The following is a 21,083-nucleotide window of genomic DNA, read 5'->3' as shown; positions in this document are numbered from 1 at the left end:
ACCTTCCTAACAATCCCATGAGGAATTGTTCCAAAAGGCAGACAGACCCTTTAAATATCAGAGGAGGCACCAGAACATTAATAAAATTATTCTAACTTCACTTACAGTCATTGGAAAGAGACGCACATTTCAGGAGGGCAAGTCAGGTGCAAGTCAGATGACACTGGGCCTAAACGCACCCTTTGGTATAACAGTTTATGATGGAAAAGGGGATTAAAACCAACTGCCTAAATACCAGCACAGCCTCTAATCCCTAATTTTTCTCATTGAGAGAACCACATTGACCTCTGCAAAACTAAGAAACAACATAATGTATTTACAAATTAAATTTTATATTTTAAATATTTATAAGTGATATAAACACCATTTTTTGTTTTGATTTTAGTTTTGCTACCATGCCTCCTTATTTTTATATATATATAAATTCCTTCAAAATACATGTTCTGTGAATTCTGCTGTTCAGCAACTATACTGAAAGGATGGGAAAATACGGCTCCCCTTCATTTTTGAACATTCTAGGAGTGACAATCTCTTAACTAGGTTTTTGGAAGAATTAAGATAGTTACCAAAAGCATAGCTTGATTGAGAAATAATTCAGTTAAACTGTTCAATGACATCAAAACAAAACATTTTCTATAAAAAGTCTCTACCAGCTCTAAAAACATCAAATTGAATGTATTTCAAAGAATCTGTGAATCTGACCCTGATTTTCTTTGCAATACGTTAAGGCTCTGCTTACAGAGAGCACCAATTATAAGATCAATTTCCTTTGTTAATAATTAAACCTCAATGACTTCAACACAGGCACTGAAACATGTTAAAAAGAACAGGGATGTCCATCCTGAACAGTGACCTAATTAAAATTATCCCCATTATTTTCAAGTATTTTATATGACAGTAATGCTGGTGTAAAATAACATCAAAACCACATCCATTTTTCTACACCTTTGCTCACAATTACACGGTATGAACAACTGAAATGGTACCACTATAAGGACAAATGCTTACCTTCAACCTGGCTTTCAATTGCAAAGCAGAAGTTTTTCAAAAGCTTTGTGGAGAGATCAGGAAGGTCATCGAAACTTTTGATGCTATACAGATATTTATCGAAAGGTTTGCTGGCTATTTGCTGAAGCTCAGATGTATTCTGGACGCCAACTCCGACAACATAAATGGAAATGCCTCTGTGTCTCAGTTTCTTGGCAGGCAATTCTACTTCATCACTGGATTCTCCACTGGTGATAAGAATCATTAACTGTGGGACATAAACCTTAGCTCTGCTACCAGCAGATTCATTGAAATATGTTGTGCTGACAAAATCCAGAGCTTTCCCTGTGTACGGTTCTCCACCTTTATATGGTAAATCCCCAATCTGCTCCAAAACATCAGTTTTTGATAAATACTGATTCAGCAAGAACACTTGGTAAGTTTCATCACTGTATTGTGCCAGCCCAACTTGGATTGCATCATGGCCGATGTCGAGATTTGAGACCAATGAGGAGAGGAATTCAATCACCTTCTGAATGTTTTCCTGGGCAACATTTGTTGAAGTATCCACTAAAAAGACAACATCTGCCAACGTGGCTTTTCTGCAAGCTGCTCAAGGAAGATGACAAAAAAGAATGAATTATTATAGTTTCTTTAGCTTTGTTCATGAGCAAGGAAGAGCCAAATGTACATTTTATTGTTCATGAAATAAATTCTGTGTTTTGTGTTTCTGCCTTTCCATTCTTCCCCTCACCTCTTCCCTTCTCTCCACCCCCCACCCCCCACCACCATTATTTTAAATATTTTACAGGTAGACTTGTTCAAAATTCATCAGTTAAGAGTTGGTATTATTGACAACTAGTTAACAACATATGGAAGACACAGGAAGTTAAAACCTATATTTTGGCAACATAATGCAATTCTATATGCTTTATCTAATATCTTCCCTATGATATTTTAAGATTTATCTAAGATTTATCTAACATTTTCCCTAATATCTTCCCTAATATCAAACCCATTGACCATTGTGCACAAAAAGCCTTGCAAAATCTTGGAGCTCTTTGTCCCTATACTCCAAGATCCACCTGCCAGAAAGATAACGTCTGCTATAGAAGCTTTCCTACAGACTGAAGAAACATTGTTTAATTTCCCTGTTTTACTACAGAATGTGTAATCGAATAAAATTGCAATATTGCTTCCTGTTTGCTTTTCAGAATCTGACACCTTTTGGTCTTTTGCAGAAAAATCTTCCATCTATCCTAGTAAATTTTCAGCATTCATTAACTCCTTCTTTTCCCCTGTTCTTCATATAGAGTGTCTGAGGCTAAAAACAAATTTTAATGAGCTATTGCACATTATTTTTCTGTTTTTCAGACAATTCTCCTAACCTAGTATAAATATGTGCTTCATAAAAATATATCATATCATCCCTAGTTAAACAAAGGATAAACTATCACCAATTCTTCATCTTTCTCTTCAGAACTGGATGCACCTGGGAAAAAGAATTGCTATGAGTTTGAAGAGACTTTTCTTTCATGTATTACCAGTCTGCTGTGCATCCATAGAGCAGAAGGTGGATACAAAGAGAAGAACAAGAAGAGGTTTCCAGTTATCCATTTTGAATGTCTCCCTAGAAAAACAAACACAGTAAGAAATACAGAGCATTATTTCCTCAGAAGAAGTTTATTAATTGTGGGGAAAACGTAAAAGCACATTTTATTAACATCATGGAGGCTTTCTAGCTGTATACATTCAAAGCAACACTTCAAATTCATGTTTTCTTCCCTCAGGTTGTAACAAACGTGTTTTGAACACAGAGCTGCTAGTTTGGACACTGATGTACAGAATATAACTGAAATGAACAGTTCACAGACATACCGTGTTCTGATTTATACAGCTATATTTACCGCAATCCCAAATTCAGCTGAAAGTAAGTTATTCACAAGGCAAGATTAATGGGAATTAAGCTTCCAAGATTCCCTGCTAGCCTTGGAAATCCCCACCCACACATTATTTAAAAGAAAATTTTGGTGGCTTCCTCTGTATAAGATAGACATAGATAAGAACAAGCATTCATTTACAAATTAAACATGCCAGTTGACCAGTAATGAAGACACACGGCGTATAATAGAGCCAAAACTCAATGCTAATGGAAATGGGAATGAAAAATCTCAGCAAAAAAAGTACAAAATTAAGCCACACTAAGCTTAAGAATACTAAACAATGAAGAACACAGTTTTGAAAGGCTTTCAATTGTAGAACACATGTATACTAAATAGTTTAAAGAATAAAATAAAATAAGCCAGGACATAATGATGGTTTCTGTTTCATTTCTTATGTCTTTCTTAATAATAGCTAGCACTTGCTTGTATTTTTTAAATGTTACTTAGCTGACATGTTCATGGGAATACCCACCCTAATCCTCAGATTTTTCTTCTGGGAAGAGGTCTTACATCCTATCTGTCAACTGACATAACTCAGATATCATGATCAAGCATGTGTTTGAAAAAGACGTTCCATTAAATAACTGAATTGACTGAAAAAGGTATTCCAGGCATCGGGGTTTCACTAAGAATCTCATACTTAATATACAGCTTGCACTAGAGGCATATTTGAAAAATGCATGGCTACTTATCTTTATGTTCTACTGTTCTACCATCTGTATAGAACAAATTTTATACCAAGCACTGCTGAACTACTAGAAGTATAGAATGATCCAAACTCTGCTTTGTCTCAGGCTATTGTTTGAACACCTTGGCTCATCCTGGCAGACACTCAGAACAAAGAGATAGCTTGAGCTACTTATATTTGAGGCTCAAGTTTGACACAGAGTATAACTTCAGTAGACTCTGGATCCTGCCTTTTTTTTTCTTTTTTTTTTTCTTTAAAAAAAATAAAATCAGGACTTCTGGAACCCTGATGAGAACAATTCTTCTATAATCTAATTTCAGAGCTGACTTGAACACAAATTTCTCCAGCATCTGTCTCTCTGACATTGCTTTAAGGCCTAATATCTATGCTGGATTGGATACTGCCTAGACTTATTAGTAGCAGAGACAAAAATGTATGAGAAATTACACAAAAGCAATCAAACAGCAGGCAAAAAACAAGCCAGATCATCCTCCCAGCAGCTGGAGGGATTCCTAGGCACACTCGTTGGAATTGAAAAGCATCTTTCTCAGAAGCAACCCCTCTCAGTCATGGGTAAATTCCTGTGGTGAAATGATGAGGAACTGAATCTATAAAGAGGGAGAGGATATCCAAGATACTGCTACAGCATAAGCTGTTATGGGTATACAAGATATGGCTACAGCATAACAGCTTAATCCACACATTAGATTTCTCAATATCTTCAGGGTATATGCTGGGGGCAGGATATGTACATTCCCACGCATATTATTTCTCTTTATTTCTGTCACTTTTGTTTGATGAACATCTGCTTGCCACTAGTGTCCAAAAAAGTCGTATCAGAACAACGATCCATCTTGCCCAATCCCTTATCTTTGACAATGGCTACTAGATTAAGGAAAGAGTATAAAAACAAAGTTAAGCAATGCAGGGATATTCTCCCTTCTCCACGGACTCTTTCAAAGGTTTTCAGGTTACATTTGGGTGAAGAACACACTTTCCACAAGTTCTAATTTCTTTTGAAACCAGCTGCAGTTTTGTATTACTGAGCCAATTTGATTGTTTATCATATTCTCAACATCAACATCAGTTATGTTCTACTGGAAAGCAAGTCAAGTATTTGTGAAGATAAAGTTAATGACCAAATTCTGCTGTTAACACTTCATTACACTGGCTTTTAAATTATATCTTGGATCTGCAAACACAGTTCGTTGGAAAAACCGCAGCCGGTCTTACATCATAGCATGAGATTAAGTTCCAAGTTCCTAAATTAATGGCATGCAGTACTATTGTAGGTCTTGTAAATAACAAAAAACAATGAATAAAAATAATCTGCTTGAGTTTGTGTTCTACCCTTAGGCAAGGACAGAACATCATTTCCAAGTATCATGACATTAAGCCACGTTCTAGTTCTTGGAGGGTTCTTTGGAATGTCTTGGAGGAGGAAAAAGCCACATCTGCTGTATTTCAAGGAAGATATCACATAGGGACACTTTACCTCTTACTAGTACTGCAGTACTACACCAGCAGGTGTTCCAGGTACCATACGGTCCTTAAAAAGGACAAGGGGAAAGCAAAACTTGATTTTGCACTTTGTGGAAAACTTCATCAATGTCTCTGCACATTGCAGTTTTCTTTAATAAGCACTTCTAAGAAAAGGAAAAACTGTGATATATACTGTCATATACAAAACCATACCAAATAAAAATGTTTTGCCATCAAAAAGCCATCTTCATATTTAAATTTTACTTAAATTTTCTCTATATATCCCTGATAGTTACAGACCCTCTTGAGTTCTCCCTGATCACTTTGACAGACTTTATTACTGGTTACCTATGTTCACTACTTTGCATCATTACATCAGCCTTTTTTACATGTTAATCAGCAAAAAACTTAAATGGCGGTAGATAAATATTTTAATGACTTCCAAAATAAAAAGAATCGGTATTCATTAGTGTATTGTGTATACCTCCTTTTATAGCAAAGTAAATGCACCAAAGCAGTAAGCATCTAGAAATATACGATTTTAACAAAGCATAAACATGTCTCTCAACACAGCCAGAAAATACCTATTCAAGGGCAGAAAATTAAAATGCTGCCACTAATTCCAAAGTTTTACTTTCCTGTAACAACAGTGGTGGAAATTTTTAGAGCAAAATACTGAGTTTGTGAAAAACTCAAGGGCACTAATATCACTGTGTTTCGGGTGTGTATGACTGCCTGCAGTCATATATGCAAAACAGAGTTGATGTTTTAGCAAGGGGCTTGACTTTCCACAGTAATGTAACTATTTAACCATTCAAATTTTGTACCAAAGTCTAGCCCTTGCTGTTACACAGTAAGATACACAATAATTGGTGGTTATTGAGCTATGCAACTATTTCTACACTTCCTAGCAGCTTTAGTCTCTGTTGAAATCCTCCAGCTTCTTCCAACTTTATGACTCACAATCTTTCCTGCTCTTACGGTCAGATACCCTGTGCCTGAAGAACTCCTACTCTCATTAAACAGCAGGAGCAGAAGGGAACCTGTTACCCACTTGATCTTTATTTTTCCCTTCAGTAACCCATACTGAGATCAGTCCACTATAGGCAACTTCTTTAAATACACAGAGAAACTGCAATTTTAAAATACATGCAGACTGATTTCCCTACTTGCACTGTTTATTTGTCTTTATCTTCATAAAACCACATGAACTTCCAGTCATACGCTACATGCTGCATAAACAGAAGTACTTTTTGCCTCTTATGTGCATTCTTCAATATTAGCTAAACAAAAATGAAACTAACGTAATGGAAACCAAGTCATACAGCTCAGATACTACAGTTCAAACCTTAAATTACTCAGAGACATGCAGTGTCACAGAGCATTACCAATTCTACATATTAAACTAGCAAAATATTAAGATGAAAACGTATTTGAACGTAACACTGCATATCTTTGGCTACCTAAACACATATATCAGTAGTTAATTATATAAATACATATAGGTATAATCTATGTAAGATGTTAAGACAGCAATTACCACTTTAATCTTATTTTGTGAAAAGGCAGGGTGACAATTATTAAAATCCCTTAGAAACCAGCATAAAAAAGTTACATATTTTACAGCATACTTTAATGTCAGCATTTTTCCTTCTTGTTTGATCTCAGAGACCCACCCATACATATACAATAAATCTCAGAGGAAGAAACAGATCAACAGTGCTTCTAAATTCTTTAAAGTCTTCATGAGGATTAAAAAAAAAATATATATATATATATATATATATAATATAATCAGCTACTGTCCCAGTTTAATCTTCAGTTGCTTCAATGTTTTAATGTTTTATGCACTTAAAGGAAACGATTCTCTAGATTATTGCTGCCAGAGAGAAATGCACAATTAGATGTAAATATACACCTGAAGTGCATTTATCATAGATATTTTGAGGCAACATCTGTTTTTCACCTATGATTTATAATAACCATGCTGCATGCATGATCTCTGAAACACCCTGGTGTAGGGGTATTTTCCCTCTTCTGTTTGCATATATTAAGAGAAAGAACACAATTTCCTTGTGATAACTTCAAATTCCACCTCTATCAGTGCAAATGAATATGATCATGTAGCTTTTTCTTACCTACTGAAGCACCCCTGATAGATTTCTCCAGATTTTCACTCTGGTTTCATTTCTTCTGAAGTCTTTGGGGAAAAAAAAGAGTCCTGGAGTAGAGCAGACAGACAGCTTTGCCTCACACGCCCCTTGGTTATTCCTTTCTTCCTAACCCTTTTCTCTCACTGAAGAGAATTTAAAGCCTACTGATTTGTATGAGTTCCCAGTATCACCAAACAGCAAAGCCAAGGGAAATTCATCCCGCCCCCACACCTGACTACTCTCCTCATATGTCCACATACTGAACTTTAACCACTAAGACACAGTAATACCAGAAGAAAGATAAATGTGGTTGTAGGAGTTATGTAAAATATTTACAGTGAGCTGGCATTTGGAAAACAAAGAAATCTTATCAGTTTATCAGTTATTTCCTCTCTACACATCTTTTTTTTTTTTTTTTTTTTCTCCTATATCTTTTTGTTAGCATTGAAATGTCTCAGGAAAGATGCAGCTTCACCTATTCCAGATTTTTCACAGGAAAGCTGGGTTTTCTAATGATTCCAGCTACAGTCTCATGGCCAGACACTGATTCAAGCACGGAGTCCCAGGGTGACTTACCTGACTGTGGAGGTCAGTGTGATCAGCACAAAGTTCCAGATGTTCCAAAAGGTGCTTTCATTCAGGGCTTAGAAGCCATAGCTGTAAAAGATGTGGCTATAAGAATTGAATACCTCCTATGTACACACACACAGGGCGCTAATTTATGGTTGTAATCAATAACATCTATATATATATTTACATGTATTTCACAGCAAGGTGGATTTGTCTCCTACTCCAGGATTTATTAAGAGAGAGTAAAGGAGGTCACAATAAAAAAGCATTAAATTGACCAATAAAAAAGCATTAAAGCAGGAAACTAAAACCATTTGTCAGGTCTTGTAAAACATGCCAGCTAAACTCCAGGAATGATACAAATAATTTGTAATATCTTTGTCAGTTCCTTTGACTGGAAGGTAGACAAAGGTGAACAGCGTAAGGACTAAAAATATCAACTCTTTACCTGCACATGCTTCACTAACTCATTTAGTAAAGGATATTAAGTGATCTAAACACAAACCTTTCATTCATAAAAGCAGCTCTGCAAAGCCAAAAGTGCTTAGGAGACCTAGCAGATGTGACTCTTGCTCCCAAGAATACTGAGTGGGAAAGTATCTTATACACGGGACTAAATACTCAAACCCAGTCTCAGCTGGAAAAAATTACTTTTACAAAAAGTCTTGCTTTGGAATAGCAATAACATAAATCACCTCAAAATAAAAGGCAACATTTGATTTCAGTTCAGAATGCTAGAACACTAGCTCAGTTCACAATGAATGCTACAGAAGTCTTTGAGCCACCAATACATTACCTACTAACATACGTACCTTTGAAGTAGGACCGTACAATAGCAGGATGCAGATTCTTACTTTTAAAAAGCTTTAAGCAAGAGAACTGTGACCTTGCAACAGGCATAGATGTAAAACTTACGTATATATCACATGGCTTTAAAAAAAAAAAGGCCAGAAGTCCTTTCATTTCTAATTATGGAAATCATGTTGTTTTTACCAGAATTTACCACTTTTGATAGGAGGAAAACACAAAGCTAGAGATAATCAAGACTTGTATCTTCACAAGATTTGCCCTGAAAACAACTGAAAAACTGTTGTTTTGTAGCTAAAGATGTGAAACGTATCTCATCTTTCTCGACAGTTCTAGGCACTGATTTTAAAGTAAATAAAATGTAAGTAAAACTTTCACCAAGATGCAAAAAATGCATACGCTGAAATAGGAAACAAAGTAGAATGCTGTTAATTTTAATAGCTCCTCTGCAACTTTTCAGTGTTTTTCTCATTGTAACAACTCTGGAAAGCTGAGAAAGCAACAGTCCTATTTTTCCTTAGTGCAAACCACCAAAGCTACCACATCATCTGTAATTAATGAGTTCAAAACTCATCATGTCTTGCCAAATGAAATGTCTTTCTGATAGCAACAGAGATTTTAGCCCAAGGATATTACAAATGCAGTGTCCACTTTTTTTTTTTTTCTTTTTTTTTTAAACTTTTGTTATACTGCAAAGCCAAGCTTTTAAACGCTGAAATAAGCTAAAAACAAACAAACAAAAACATTACTTCAAAGAGATAAAAATATATATCAGTGTTCTCTAAAAACATATCAATGTTTGCAGTCTCTTAAAAAAAAAAAAGGAAAAGAAAAAAAAAAAACTAATTACTTGAAGCATTTTTATTTAAATGGAAGATGGCATTCTGACAGCATATAGTCCTGCCATGCTTCTTCCAACCTAGTCTGACTGATATTGTCTCCAAGAGTAAAATAACGAAGACAACACAATCTTAGGTCTCCCTTTTTTAGAGAAAGGTCAGTACGGTGAGTCAGGGAAACAGAGAAAGCTCCCAAGTTATCTGAATGAGGAAGAACAGCTCTTTTACCTAAAAGTGAAAATCCTTGGCCCAGAGCGTACTCCACATCTACCTGCATGACTTCACACTGGCTCGTAGCTGCTAGGTGATTAAGCTAGAAACCAGAAGAAAGAGCAGACCCTGCCACAGACTTTAAGAGAAAAGATGTGCTCTGTTAAAGTTTGTTCCATTGATACATACTTGGCAGGCTGACCGTAGCATAGGATCTGACTCCAAATGCCTTGTAAACAATTAGGGAAAGTAGAGTAACTCAAAGGCAGGAAGTTGCTGGTAGTCAGCACGAGCCACAGAGGGTGGCTTAAAGCAAAGAAGCGCGCCACAATTTGGGCTACTTGGAAAGTCTTCCTGCTCCATTTTAAAGTCAACAGGAGTTTTAAAATTTGTTTCCAACTGTAAATACAGAAACAATATAGTATAACACTATAGGGTTTTAATACAAGAACTCAAAATTACTCTAATATCTGAACCTTACATAAGAAACCTGATCCAATAACCTGCCAGGGCGATTAATGTGTTGTTCTAATCTGTTGTAGTATAAAAGTGCCTGATTACTTGACATGCATCTCCCCGCTGTTTTGTTTAGAATCTAATGACTCTGTACTAAACATTTTCACCCAAATATTTAGACTTCCATATAACACAGCACTTATTTGCCTGGAAAACTACCTAAACAGTGTATCTGATACCTATCGTATCTAAACTACCTGAACAGTGTATCTGATAATTCTCCTTAGCTGCAGGTTATGAACTTCATTCCAGAACTCTGAAGAGTCTTCCCTGCACTGTAATTCAGGTACAGCCTGCTCTAAGGTCAAATCCTTTGGAAAGGCAATTGCATGACCACTTTAGAGTTTTGCTACCACTGAGCCACACATCTAGATATTGCTGTTCTTGTTCCATTCCAGAAGGATTCTTCTGCATGGATTAGACTTAAAATATATAAATTAAAATGTATACAAGCACTAGCCAGCCCATGTTATACTTTTTGCATAGGTTGCCAAGGTTATTACACACAATCCTGTACAGGAAATTTCCTAGTTGGAAGATAAAATACAATATTGAAGGACCGATGAGAAATCTTTTCTTGCAAGTACTTTACAGTACCCACCTGAACTACTAACCAAAGACTACCTCATCTTATGCCCACTGACACCAACTAGAGTTTCAGTCTTGAAGTAACAGGAAAGTCCTGAACACTTCTCAAGGAATAAAAGCTTTCTTTATGCCAGCCCCATTTCAACTGCAAAAACGCCCAATTCCATATTTCCAACATTATAACACTTTGGTATTAGTGTGAATATGTAATATTACATTAAAGCGTATTTTATTCTTCCCTCTATAGGAATGGTAAAGTTCTGCAGCAGTGCCTTACAAAAGCAGTATCCACAAGTACCCTAGAGATTTAATTCCAGGAGATTTGTTCTAAAGATGTAACTAATAGCTGTTAAAAATGCTGTTTCTTTTTTCCAAAGAATGATAGAGGAAGTGTGCTATGGTTGAGATTTGTGACATTACCCAATATTGAAAGTTGCAAACATGCACAATTCAAAGCTTACTTTTTCACAGCCCTTCTCTTAGATAATATCATTTTAGAGTCTTCTTTTTTTTTCTTCTTTTTTCTTTTTCCTTTTTTTTTTTTTATTCTTTTAAATCTAATCTGCATATCTATAGTGCTTTTAAAGCATCATTCTGTGAATAAAGCAGATGTAAGCATCTTCTGGAATCACTAATTTGTAATAAAGGGCAGTTACTAAATTTCCACGTTCAGTCAGGAACAACAGAGTTGCTGTCACCTTTGTTGAAAAAGAGCTTTGAGTTTTTCACAAGATCAAGCAGAGATGGATGTGTGCTTAAATGGAATGATCAAAATGATCAAAAGAGGTTGCTTCAGTTGATTTTTGGAGGTAAAAATAGGCATTTGTTACTGAAGAACTCGTGTGAAGAGGCAAGTGTTTTCTTTTCAGAGCAATTATTTAACTCAAGAAAGCTTACATAGCTTATGCAGAATTGTCCAGCATGAAATTAAAGTACTGGATCATTTCCATTTATGCCAGTTTTGAAGTTTCCCCATGCAATGTTTCCACGAGTCTCTCTTTAAAACAATATTATGTATGTGGGATCGTAACTGCTATAGCGATGTCGTAGATTTCAGTATGGTAACTCTTAGGAAGCAATATTCTCCAGAGTCCAACTTAACTAGAATAAACATTATTCAATGATTATGATACATCAATTATAAATGTGTGTATGTTTGTATTGCAGGGAATCCAGGGAGAAAGGGAACTGTATTCTACAGTATTCAATAGTCAACCGCCAGTGATAATGTTGTTTTCTCTGCATGTCTTCTTGCAGCCAAATCATTAGTGTTATTAATGAAACTAATAAACTGAGAACATTGTTTTAGTCCCATAGTTTTAATCGGCATTTAATGATAATATAGAAAGTACCTAAAGGTGATCGTGTCTATGGCCAGTTTCACATGCATCTCTAGAAGGAGTTAAGTGGATAAATCATTCCTGTGGATGAAAAAGAAGTCAGACTAGACTAAACACAAGCCAAGATGCAGCTGTATTGGAGGAAAAAAAAAAAAAAAGAAAAAAAAAAGGAACAGACTGGGACATGAAAAAATTTGACTGTGCACTGCATGAGAAAAGTGTAAGCCTCCAGGATACAGAAGATGGGGCAGACAGCAAGAATTCATGAATAAAATACAGTGAAAAAGTAGATTAGGGCTAAGTGAACAAGGGAGAAAGACACAGACAAGGAATAAAATCTACTGAAACCAGTGGGACACCTAACTGTGGACTGGAGAGCTGTGGTGGCAGGGAGGATATGCTGACAGGGATTTAACTTTCAGAGTGAGAACTGGAATTGACTGGGCAAAGAGAAGGACACAGACAAAATGGGAGAAGAATGAAAACCAGAAGAAACTGCATTTAGGAGCTAATATTAAAGAAAAATTAAGCTAGGACCAGAGAATGAGGTGAGAAGTGGAATTTGGACCAGCTGGATAAGGAGGTTGAGATAATCAGAGTGGTGGTGGGGAAATGGGTAAATCTGGTGGCAGCAGGGACAACCCAGAACACAGGGATCTCAGTAGGCGCAGAACAAGAAAAAAGGGTTTAGAATACAAAACCATAAAAGAAGAAACTATATCTAGGTGAAGAAAGATAAATTAGGCTGGTTAGGTAGGTAGAGGCAGGAAAACAACTTAAGAAACACATCTCATTATATACTTACAAGAAGCAAAGCCTGATTCCTGAGCAGTTGCTTAAAAAAATTGTCTCCGTTGTTCATTGAGTGATTTTAGGCCTTTTTCACTAAATAATAATTAAATTCTGCCCAGAACACTACTAAATTCTGCCCAGAACACTTCTAGAAGCTTTACTGCAGCAGTGCTTTACAACAGACATTTGTAACCATCCCTTTGTCTTGCCACATCACTTGCAAAATGCTTTTTGTTTCATTTTATAGATGGGAGCCAAAGAACCAAGTTGTTAAAGACAAAAATACCTGGCATTACGGTGCACCCAACTTCAAGTGTGACATTTCAGAATACCTAGCACTCAAAGCACAGCTCTTACTGACCTCAGTTACAGTCAGACTCCAGGGTACAAAATCAGGCATACAGAGAAGAATAAACAAAAAAATACCCAGAACACACAGTTGATGACTATCTGCAAAGTCTGTCATATATGATTTGTCAGGATCATTCAGGAATGCCTTGGCATATACCAGAACATCATTGGAGTCTCTAAAGTAGCACCTAAGATGCTGAACTCTCCTCTTTTAGAGGCCCATTTCATTTGCAGATATAAATGAAGCAAAAATCGTGCACATAACCTCATTTCCTACATTTTTTGTGTTAATCTTCAAAGCAAGTTCTTCACGCACACTGAAACTTCTGTACAAAAAACATGTTGAGATAATGCACAGTTATACACTCACTGTGTATGTAATTCATACTGCATATGCACATGGAGTCAATCATGGAAATTTGGCCTCTACAACACCACAGACAAAAAGAACAAACCGTTGCCTTAGGATCACACAAAATAAAATAATAAATTTAGCAATGTTGTTTTTCCTCCCAAGTTTTATTAAGATTTCTCAGCCAAAGATTCAATTTAAGCTGACCATATGCCTTTGTTTATTGTCCATGTAAGAATTCTAATCAGTAAATTATGTTTCTACATTTTAATTTCGCTTTGGAAGGCTGTAGGTTCAGTTCAGTTGCAAAATGCCTTCTAAATAAATACCTCTATTACTTCTCATGCCAGAAAAGCTTAAAAAAAAAAAAAAAAACCACCATGTGAAGTCACTCTTTGTATTGCCCCAACACCGTGACATACACTGGCTACAATCCAGCCCCTTTTCACAGAATGCTAATTACTTCCAAACACTGAATTTTGAGGTAATGGGATTCTTTGAAAGTTGAGCATGAAAGTGGATCCCAGGACAACTTGGTCTCAACAGGTAGTGAATATCCCTTCAACAAAAGACATAAGCAATCATGTAGCCAAATATACCTGGAGTTGTTCTAGGTAAGAATAATGCTCTTACATGCTGTGAAAATGTTTGAGATGTCTCAAAATCAAAGAATCATGGAATATCCAAAATTGGAAGGACCTCACAAGGATCATCAAGTCTAGATGCTGGCTCCACACAGGACCATCTGAAAATTAAACCATACTATGAAAGCGCTGTCAAAATGTTTCTTGAACTCTGTCAAGCTTGGTGCTGCGATCGTTTGCCTGGGGAGCACACACAAATTTTTCTCCTACAATGGTGAATGGCATCCCTGTAGCCCTTCTGTGTCACCTGACCTTGCTTCCAACATCCAGACACTTTCTTTTTCCACCTAAGCTTTAGGAGATCCCTGTTCAGCCAAGCCAAGTTTCTGCCCCACCTGACTTTGGAATTGCCTACTCCTGCACTCTTAAGAGGTAACCAGCACTGATGGACCCCAATATCTGCAAAAGCAGTTTCCCAGGGGACCTTGCTAACTAGTTTTCTGAGCAGCCTGAAGTCTGCTCTCTCCATAGTAAAGGTCAAAGTTATGCTGGCAGTTTTTCTCTCATCACCAAACATTTTAAACTCAACTGCTTCGAGGTAGCAAAGACAGCCACCAATCACCATTTAACTCACAAGAGCCTCTCTGCTCACATACAACGGATCTATAGGGGCACCATACCTAATCAGCTCCCTTAGTACCTGTACTGAGAAGTCATCTTCAACTTTAGGAATTCCCTGGACCTATTTGTATCACTTGTATAGCATTCCCAATTAACACCTGGAAGCTCAAGTCGCCCATAAGGACAGGACAGCTGACAGAGATGTCCCTTAATCCTTTATAAAATAATTCATTGGTGTTATTACCCTGGCAAGGTGGCCTATAATAGTCTCCCACAACAACATCTGCTTTATTTGTGTGCCCCTAAACCTCTACCCAGAGGCTCTTAGTGTCGTTGCCAACTGAAAGCTCCATAAAATGCAACCCCTCCATCACATACATCACTGCCCCCAGCCTTGCCTGCCCTCCTGAAGAGCTTATAACCATCCACCACAGCACAGTCACAGGACTCTTCCCAACAAGTCAGATTTAGATTGGAAGGAAAATGCTTAAAGTTCACTTGCCCAAATTGGAGATAATGACTTAAGACAAAAATCCCTGACAATAAACAAAGGAGAGAGAGCACAACCCTAGATCTTAGAGAGGAAAAAATACATTTAATTTAGAAAAAAAAAAATTGCTTTGCCTTGTATAGTATCAAAAATAACTTTCTTCCTATGCATCTTATTACTTAGTTGCACAATACCCCAAACTTGTGCTCATCAGGTATATACATGTATAGTACATAGGACTTCTCTTTCTGATTCTTTAGTTAATGGATTGGGGATGGAAAAAAACAACCCTTTCATTGTTTCCATTTGGGTTTTATTTTCCCTTATCACATTTTTACAATGTGCTCATAAAATGGAACATTTAAAAGGAAAGAAATCCTGGATTCCCACTCCCTTCTAATCGCTCTAGTCCCAGGATACAAAGTGTTTTGAGTGTTTTATGAAGGAATTCAAGGTTCATTTGGTTTTTAAAAAAAAATTACTTGGAAAACCTTAAACAGATTGGCCAGCAGAATGGCAGCAGGCAGTGTCTAGAACTTTATGCACATCTGTTATAATAGGTATGAGTTAGCAAAGAACAGTCCAACGTCACTGCATTCTTCTCCTTCATACTCCCAGACTGCCCCCCTCTCATTACATCTAAAAATTTAGCAAGTTTACAGCTTTCATAACAGCTAAGAGATATCCTTCCAGGATATGTCCTCTGGACTCCTCTGCTTTTTACAGTTCCAAGAACAACACACAAGTAAGAAACAAATCAACTGTGCCAGCTAAGCTATTGACATTTTTTCTGAGCATTGAAGATGCCACTAACTCAAGATCAGTCATATGCCTGATCATTGGGACCAAAAGAATACAAAGATGTTTCATGCATTGTCCTGAGCCTCACATCACCATATCCTTGTCTTGGGGTACCCAGGATTAGGCTCAATTTTGGAAACTGTAATCATAAATAGAAAGAGTTGGGAGCGAACCTTCAGTCTCAAATCTGCATTTCCTACTGTAAACACTGAGCGTAGTCTAACACTGCCATATAAATCCACTTAGGGGATTCTAATGAATGTAATACATCTCCTACTCTGCTATGATGCAGTGATATGTTTATTATAACAACTATGCAAATACTTGCACTATTTACTCCTAAGCTAAATTGTAGTCAAAATAGAGTGCAGATGTCTAACATGCAACACTAAAACAATCAAGCCTATCCATATTGTTTGTTCAGTGCAATTCACATTCAGTTTTTCTCTGGTATCCGTGAAGATCAGCAAGATAAGGGACATCTTCAGCTTTCACTTCTCTTGTACCAGTATTGGCATTCCAGAGGATTACAAATTGTTACAAGAATATCGCTGAAATCTTAAGTTCAGGTAAGTATCATTTCAAAACTCACGGTCTCCCCCACTCCAGTGATGTTCTTTTCTCAGCTAACTAAAAAGAGCAAGTTATGACAGTGCTCTACAGGACTGCCTGACCTTAGGCCCACCAAGTTCAACTTGAAAGGGTGGGAGTGGGGAGCTGTACTATAGAAGTAGCCTTGCAGTCAAAAATCACCTTTTTTTTTTTTTTTTTTTTTCTTGTGCAGGTATTTCTCAGCTTGATCACTTCCTTAAACCAGTTCATCACTGAGCTGCGAGATGTACCTGTGCCTAATGACACAGGATAATGAGACAAAGAAGAGAGGAACTGTGGGTACCTGTGAGGAAAGGGAAGCTTTTTTTTAAAAAAAATAAATAACAATTATACCAAAAGTATTTCTCTAAAGTAACTCTAAAGTCTGCGACACAAACTATCAAAGCTTATCTTATGTGACACATTCTACACATCACCATAGGAATAAGGGAGAACACATCTCTTAAAAAAAATACTGTAAAATGTTACAACAGCTTGATAACAAGGTTAATTACACACTGTACCTCTTCAGAAGGCAGTGGCCCTACCATATGATAGCCTGCCATATTTTCTGCTCCCTGAACAAATCCACATCTCAAGCAGCCTGTGGTGAGGCTTCTGGAATCTAACAAAAGCCTGTTTTCAATCACTAAATGTTTTGAAGGATGTAATTCTTTCTACAGTGAAAGATAAAGCTATTGATACTTCATAAATAAGTTTAAGAAATTTATATGGTTGCCTTCTACAGTACTCTAATTTTGAAATCGTGCCAAGAATCCAAGCATGCTGTCTGAATACAGCATTTATACAATGCATAGAAGAACGATGGAAACCCCCTGACTTTCTCTCTTCAGTTTTTCAGTTTATTTTCAACTTGCTTTATTAACCTACAGCTGTGTCATCTTTTTTTCCAGGAATCATCTTCTGGGTCTCATAACCCCCACACATTTTGTTCTCTTTCCTTTTATAGCAATCAGCTGTCTCAGGGAGGATCATTAGCAGCTTTTTTTTCTTTTTCTCCACAATTATTTCCGATCCAACATATCCCTGGGGATATGAATCAGCAAAGCACCACTGACTTTAATGCCACAGTTTACAGTAGATGAGGATCTGGCCTTCAGATGAGGCTTTTATCTCAACTTTTGCAGTAATCTTTCCTTGGAAAGAAAAAAAAAAAAAAACTATTGGAAAGGAAAAAAAAAAAAAAAAAAAAAGAAAGGACTGCCTGGCTGCTGATAATAAGTAAGTACTGTACAAAAAACTCTACTGCTCACATGATTTCAAGGAAATAGAGAGATCTTTTAGTCCAGTTCCAGCGGAATAAATATTTAATAGAGAAGTCCATCCTTCCTGAATGCAGTTTCTGAAAAAGGTGTAAGAAACAGGGCTAGATGCAGCCATGAGGTGGAAGAGATGGCAATTCCACTACAACCAATGCTAATGTTAATGCTAATGATCACATAGCTGATGTTTCTGGTGAGTCTCTTTTCCAATCAAAGAGCTCTACACAGTGTGGACTACAGCATGCCTGGTTCTGGGACAATAGTTCTGTTTCTTTGATAAAATATAGGTGGCTTACATTTAAAAAACAACATCAACAAACACAATCAAACCACTTCTTCTAGTGAGCTGGCAGAAGCATGACAGTCTGAATGATAACAGCAACATGAAGTCTTATACATTTTTTTTTTTTTCATAATTGGAAAAAATCCTATCATGACATTGATTCCCGACCCCGAATTATAGGTTGTCCTTCTTCATAACTCTACTTTTATACTCTGCATAATTAATCCATCAGTGCTGTAATCCGTGACAAGTTAAATTTGGAAAAAAAATGCCACTAAATTTATAATCCTGAGGGCTGGTCATGATAAAAACTAGCTGATCTACTTGAAAATTTTAAGAATGCAGCAAAAGGTGACTGAATGACAGCACTTAGACAATGTCTCTGACTGAAACATCCTCCTCATGGCTGCATATGGATCACATAGGTGCACTTTTGCAAGTCTAGTACTTTTGTACTCTACTGACACCATACTGTGGGTTTTTTTCCCCACTAGTCTGAGCAGCTCTTAGATGAAAACTGCTTTCGAGGTAGATGCACAAACACTTGCATACATACACAAAGAAGTACACTTAAGCAATTTTTTTGTGCATTCTGCGGGTATTTTGCAACAAAAAACAGGTCTCAACAAACGAGGTACAGTACTGCTAAGAAATTAAATATTAGACTTAGGGATTCCGCAGTTATCCAACAAGATCTGTTCAAGATCCGTGTGAAAAAATTTGTTGCCTTTAAATGCATAAACACTTTCTTTTTTTAATCAATGTGCAAAATAAAAACGCATCAAAACAGATGGAAGCAATAAATCACATAACTTTGAAGTTCAACAGAAATTGTCTGATTATCTGATAAAAAGCACAGACGTAAACAGGCTTACAGTAAAAACTTCTGTTAACTACTACATTTGCCTGTGATGGCAGCCTTTGCTTATACACAGAAGTACTATGTATTTCGCAAGTGGATGTGAAGACTGCCAAAAGTGTTTTGATTTAGACAGCTCATTTCAATTCATGTTCAGATTATCTCCAAGAGCATCCATTTATTAGTCAGATTTGCATCATTAAGCTCACCTAAGAAACTCTGTGTGCCTCAGCTCCCAGTATAGTTTCATGTCATTTCATAAACCCTATTTATGGAAGAAATGAAATCAATGGTAAACTAAAGGATAACTGAAAATCTCCCCACCCCTCTCCATCCCTTTGCTCGCCTTTAAAGTAGGTACTGGTCTGTCAGAGGTGGGGAAGCAAACCTCTGCCATTCACTAAATGCCAGTTTCCTACAAAAGAGTAAAATCCCCAATGAAGATTTGAACTGGCAACACTGCAGCAAGCTACAAAGTTTTCTAAAATAAATTTGACAGGTTTGCTGTACGGCAAGCTTCTCACCTGAAAGGGTAAGGACATTTAGTTTCACGAGTCTGGTGCATCCTTGTTTGTAGTCCATTGTCCTAAAAGATAAATGAAGACTCGCCTACTATTCTTTTCCTTACAAATGAACACCTTAACCTATCATTGCAAGTAGCAGGTTAAATTGTTACTGCTGGACAACTTCTACTTATCGTGTCTTTCACTGAACAACTGATTTCAGGTATCAAAATACTGTAGTGGTTGGCTAATCCCTCCCATACTGGGGCAGGGTGGAAGGGGCTCACTGCTCAGTGTATAGGACTGACACTGCTGAATGTTTGCACTTCCCAAAGGATCATTCCAGCAGTACCTATTTGCAGCATATCCGAAGAAGTTTCTAGAACACCATGTTCCTGTGGCAGAATCACAGAAACACTTAGGTTGGAAAAGACATCTGAGACCATCAAGTCCAACCACTAACACAGCAGTTCCAAGTCATGGCATAACAATACACAGCTTACGCCTTAATCCTACACAGACAAGAAATCCTCAATCCTCAGGAAAATGGCATTTGATAAGTCAGCAAAGGAAAGTGAAAATTTTTCATAAAAAAAAAAAAAAAAAAAAAAAAAAAAAACCACACACACACATTTGTAAGAACTTGTCAGTTTTCTAAAATATCACTGAATCATTTTTAAACCCTGCAGTGACATCTCATGGCTCCATGGTACTATCAGCAGTGAACACGTCAAAAAACAGGGAGAAAACAGGGGAACATATGGAGATGTAGAACACCAGGTAGCTGGTATTGATGTGATCTAACCTCTTTAGTTACTTACACCCAACTCATTTATCCTCCCAAATGAAGTTAGTACAATACAAAATTCCTGTTATAAGGCAGATAAGGCTGTTTGTGCACACAGACTCGTCACATGTCAAGAAAACTAGTTTTAAATAAAAGGAAAGAATCCGTGGGGAAAATAAAATTAAATTCATGAAACTTCGTCTAGTTTCTTTCAAGGAGCAAGGCCAGAGGATTGAAACCATCACATGAATATCATTACAGGAAGCTTTATATCTGCTTCGCAAAAGCCAACAAGAAGTGAATTAATCTTTTTATTAATAAAGTTAACATGTTCTCTCAAAACAACTTATCTGAATGATCATTCAAAACCGAGATCTAGGACTAAAACCATTCCAGTCTAAGAACTCACTGCATCCTTACATTCTTCCACAATTAAATGCAAGATCAGATTTCATTCTTTAATTAACTCAAACCACAATATCTTTTTATAGGTCAGAAGAAAAACACCATATAATTGATTTCCTATGCTGAACAGCAAAGCTTCTAACTAACTACGTCTCTTGGGAGTCTGGTTTCTTTCTTGCTTATGTTGCTGCAAATGTTAAGGCACCTCAAGGATAGAAACAAACCAAGAAGAAAAACGATAAGCATGTTACTTTGTTG

The 21,083-nt window shown here is 36.8% G+C and overlaps 1 protein-coding gene across 1 annotated transcript in view; it reads right to left on the bottom strand.

Annotated features, from left to right (window-relative positions):
- COL6A6 (collagen type VI alpha 6 chain) overlaps positions 1–2,652 on the bottom strand; it is a gene marked incomplete at both ends in the record, with an annotated part of 42,122 nt that extends 39,470 nt beyond the window's left edge. The window contains 2 exons of the mRNA XM_084281611.1: positions 1,009–1,599; positions 2,532–2,652. Of these exons, the coding sequence (XP_084137737.1) occupies positions 1,009–1,599; positions 2,532–2,652 (712 nt within the window). The remainder of the gene's footprint in view (positions 1–1,008; positions 1,600–2,531) is intronic.
- Positions 2,653–21,083: the final 18,431 nt, after the last annotated feature.

This window comes from Netta rufina, assembly GCF_964035555.1.
Source record: "Netta rufina genome assembly, chromosome: 2".
NCBI classification, from domain to species: domain Eukaryota; kingdom Metazoa; phylum Chordata; class Aves; order Anseriformes; family Anatidae; genus Netta; species Netta rufina.
This window is presented reverse-complemented; position numbering and strand designations above follow the sequence as displayed.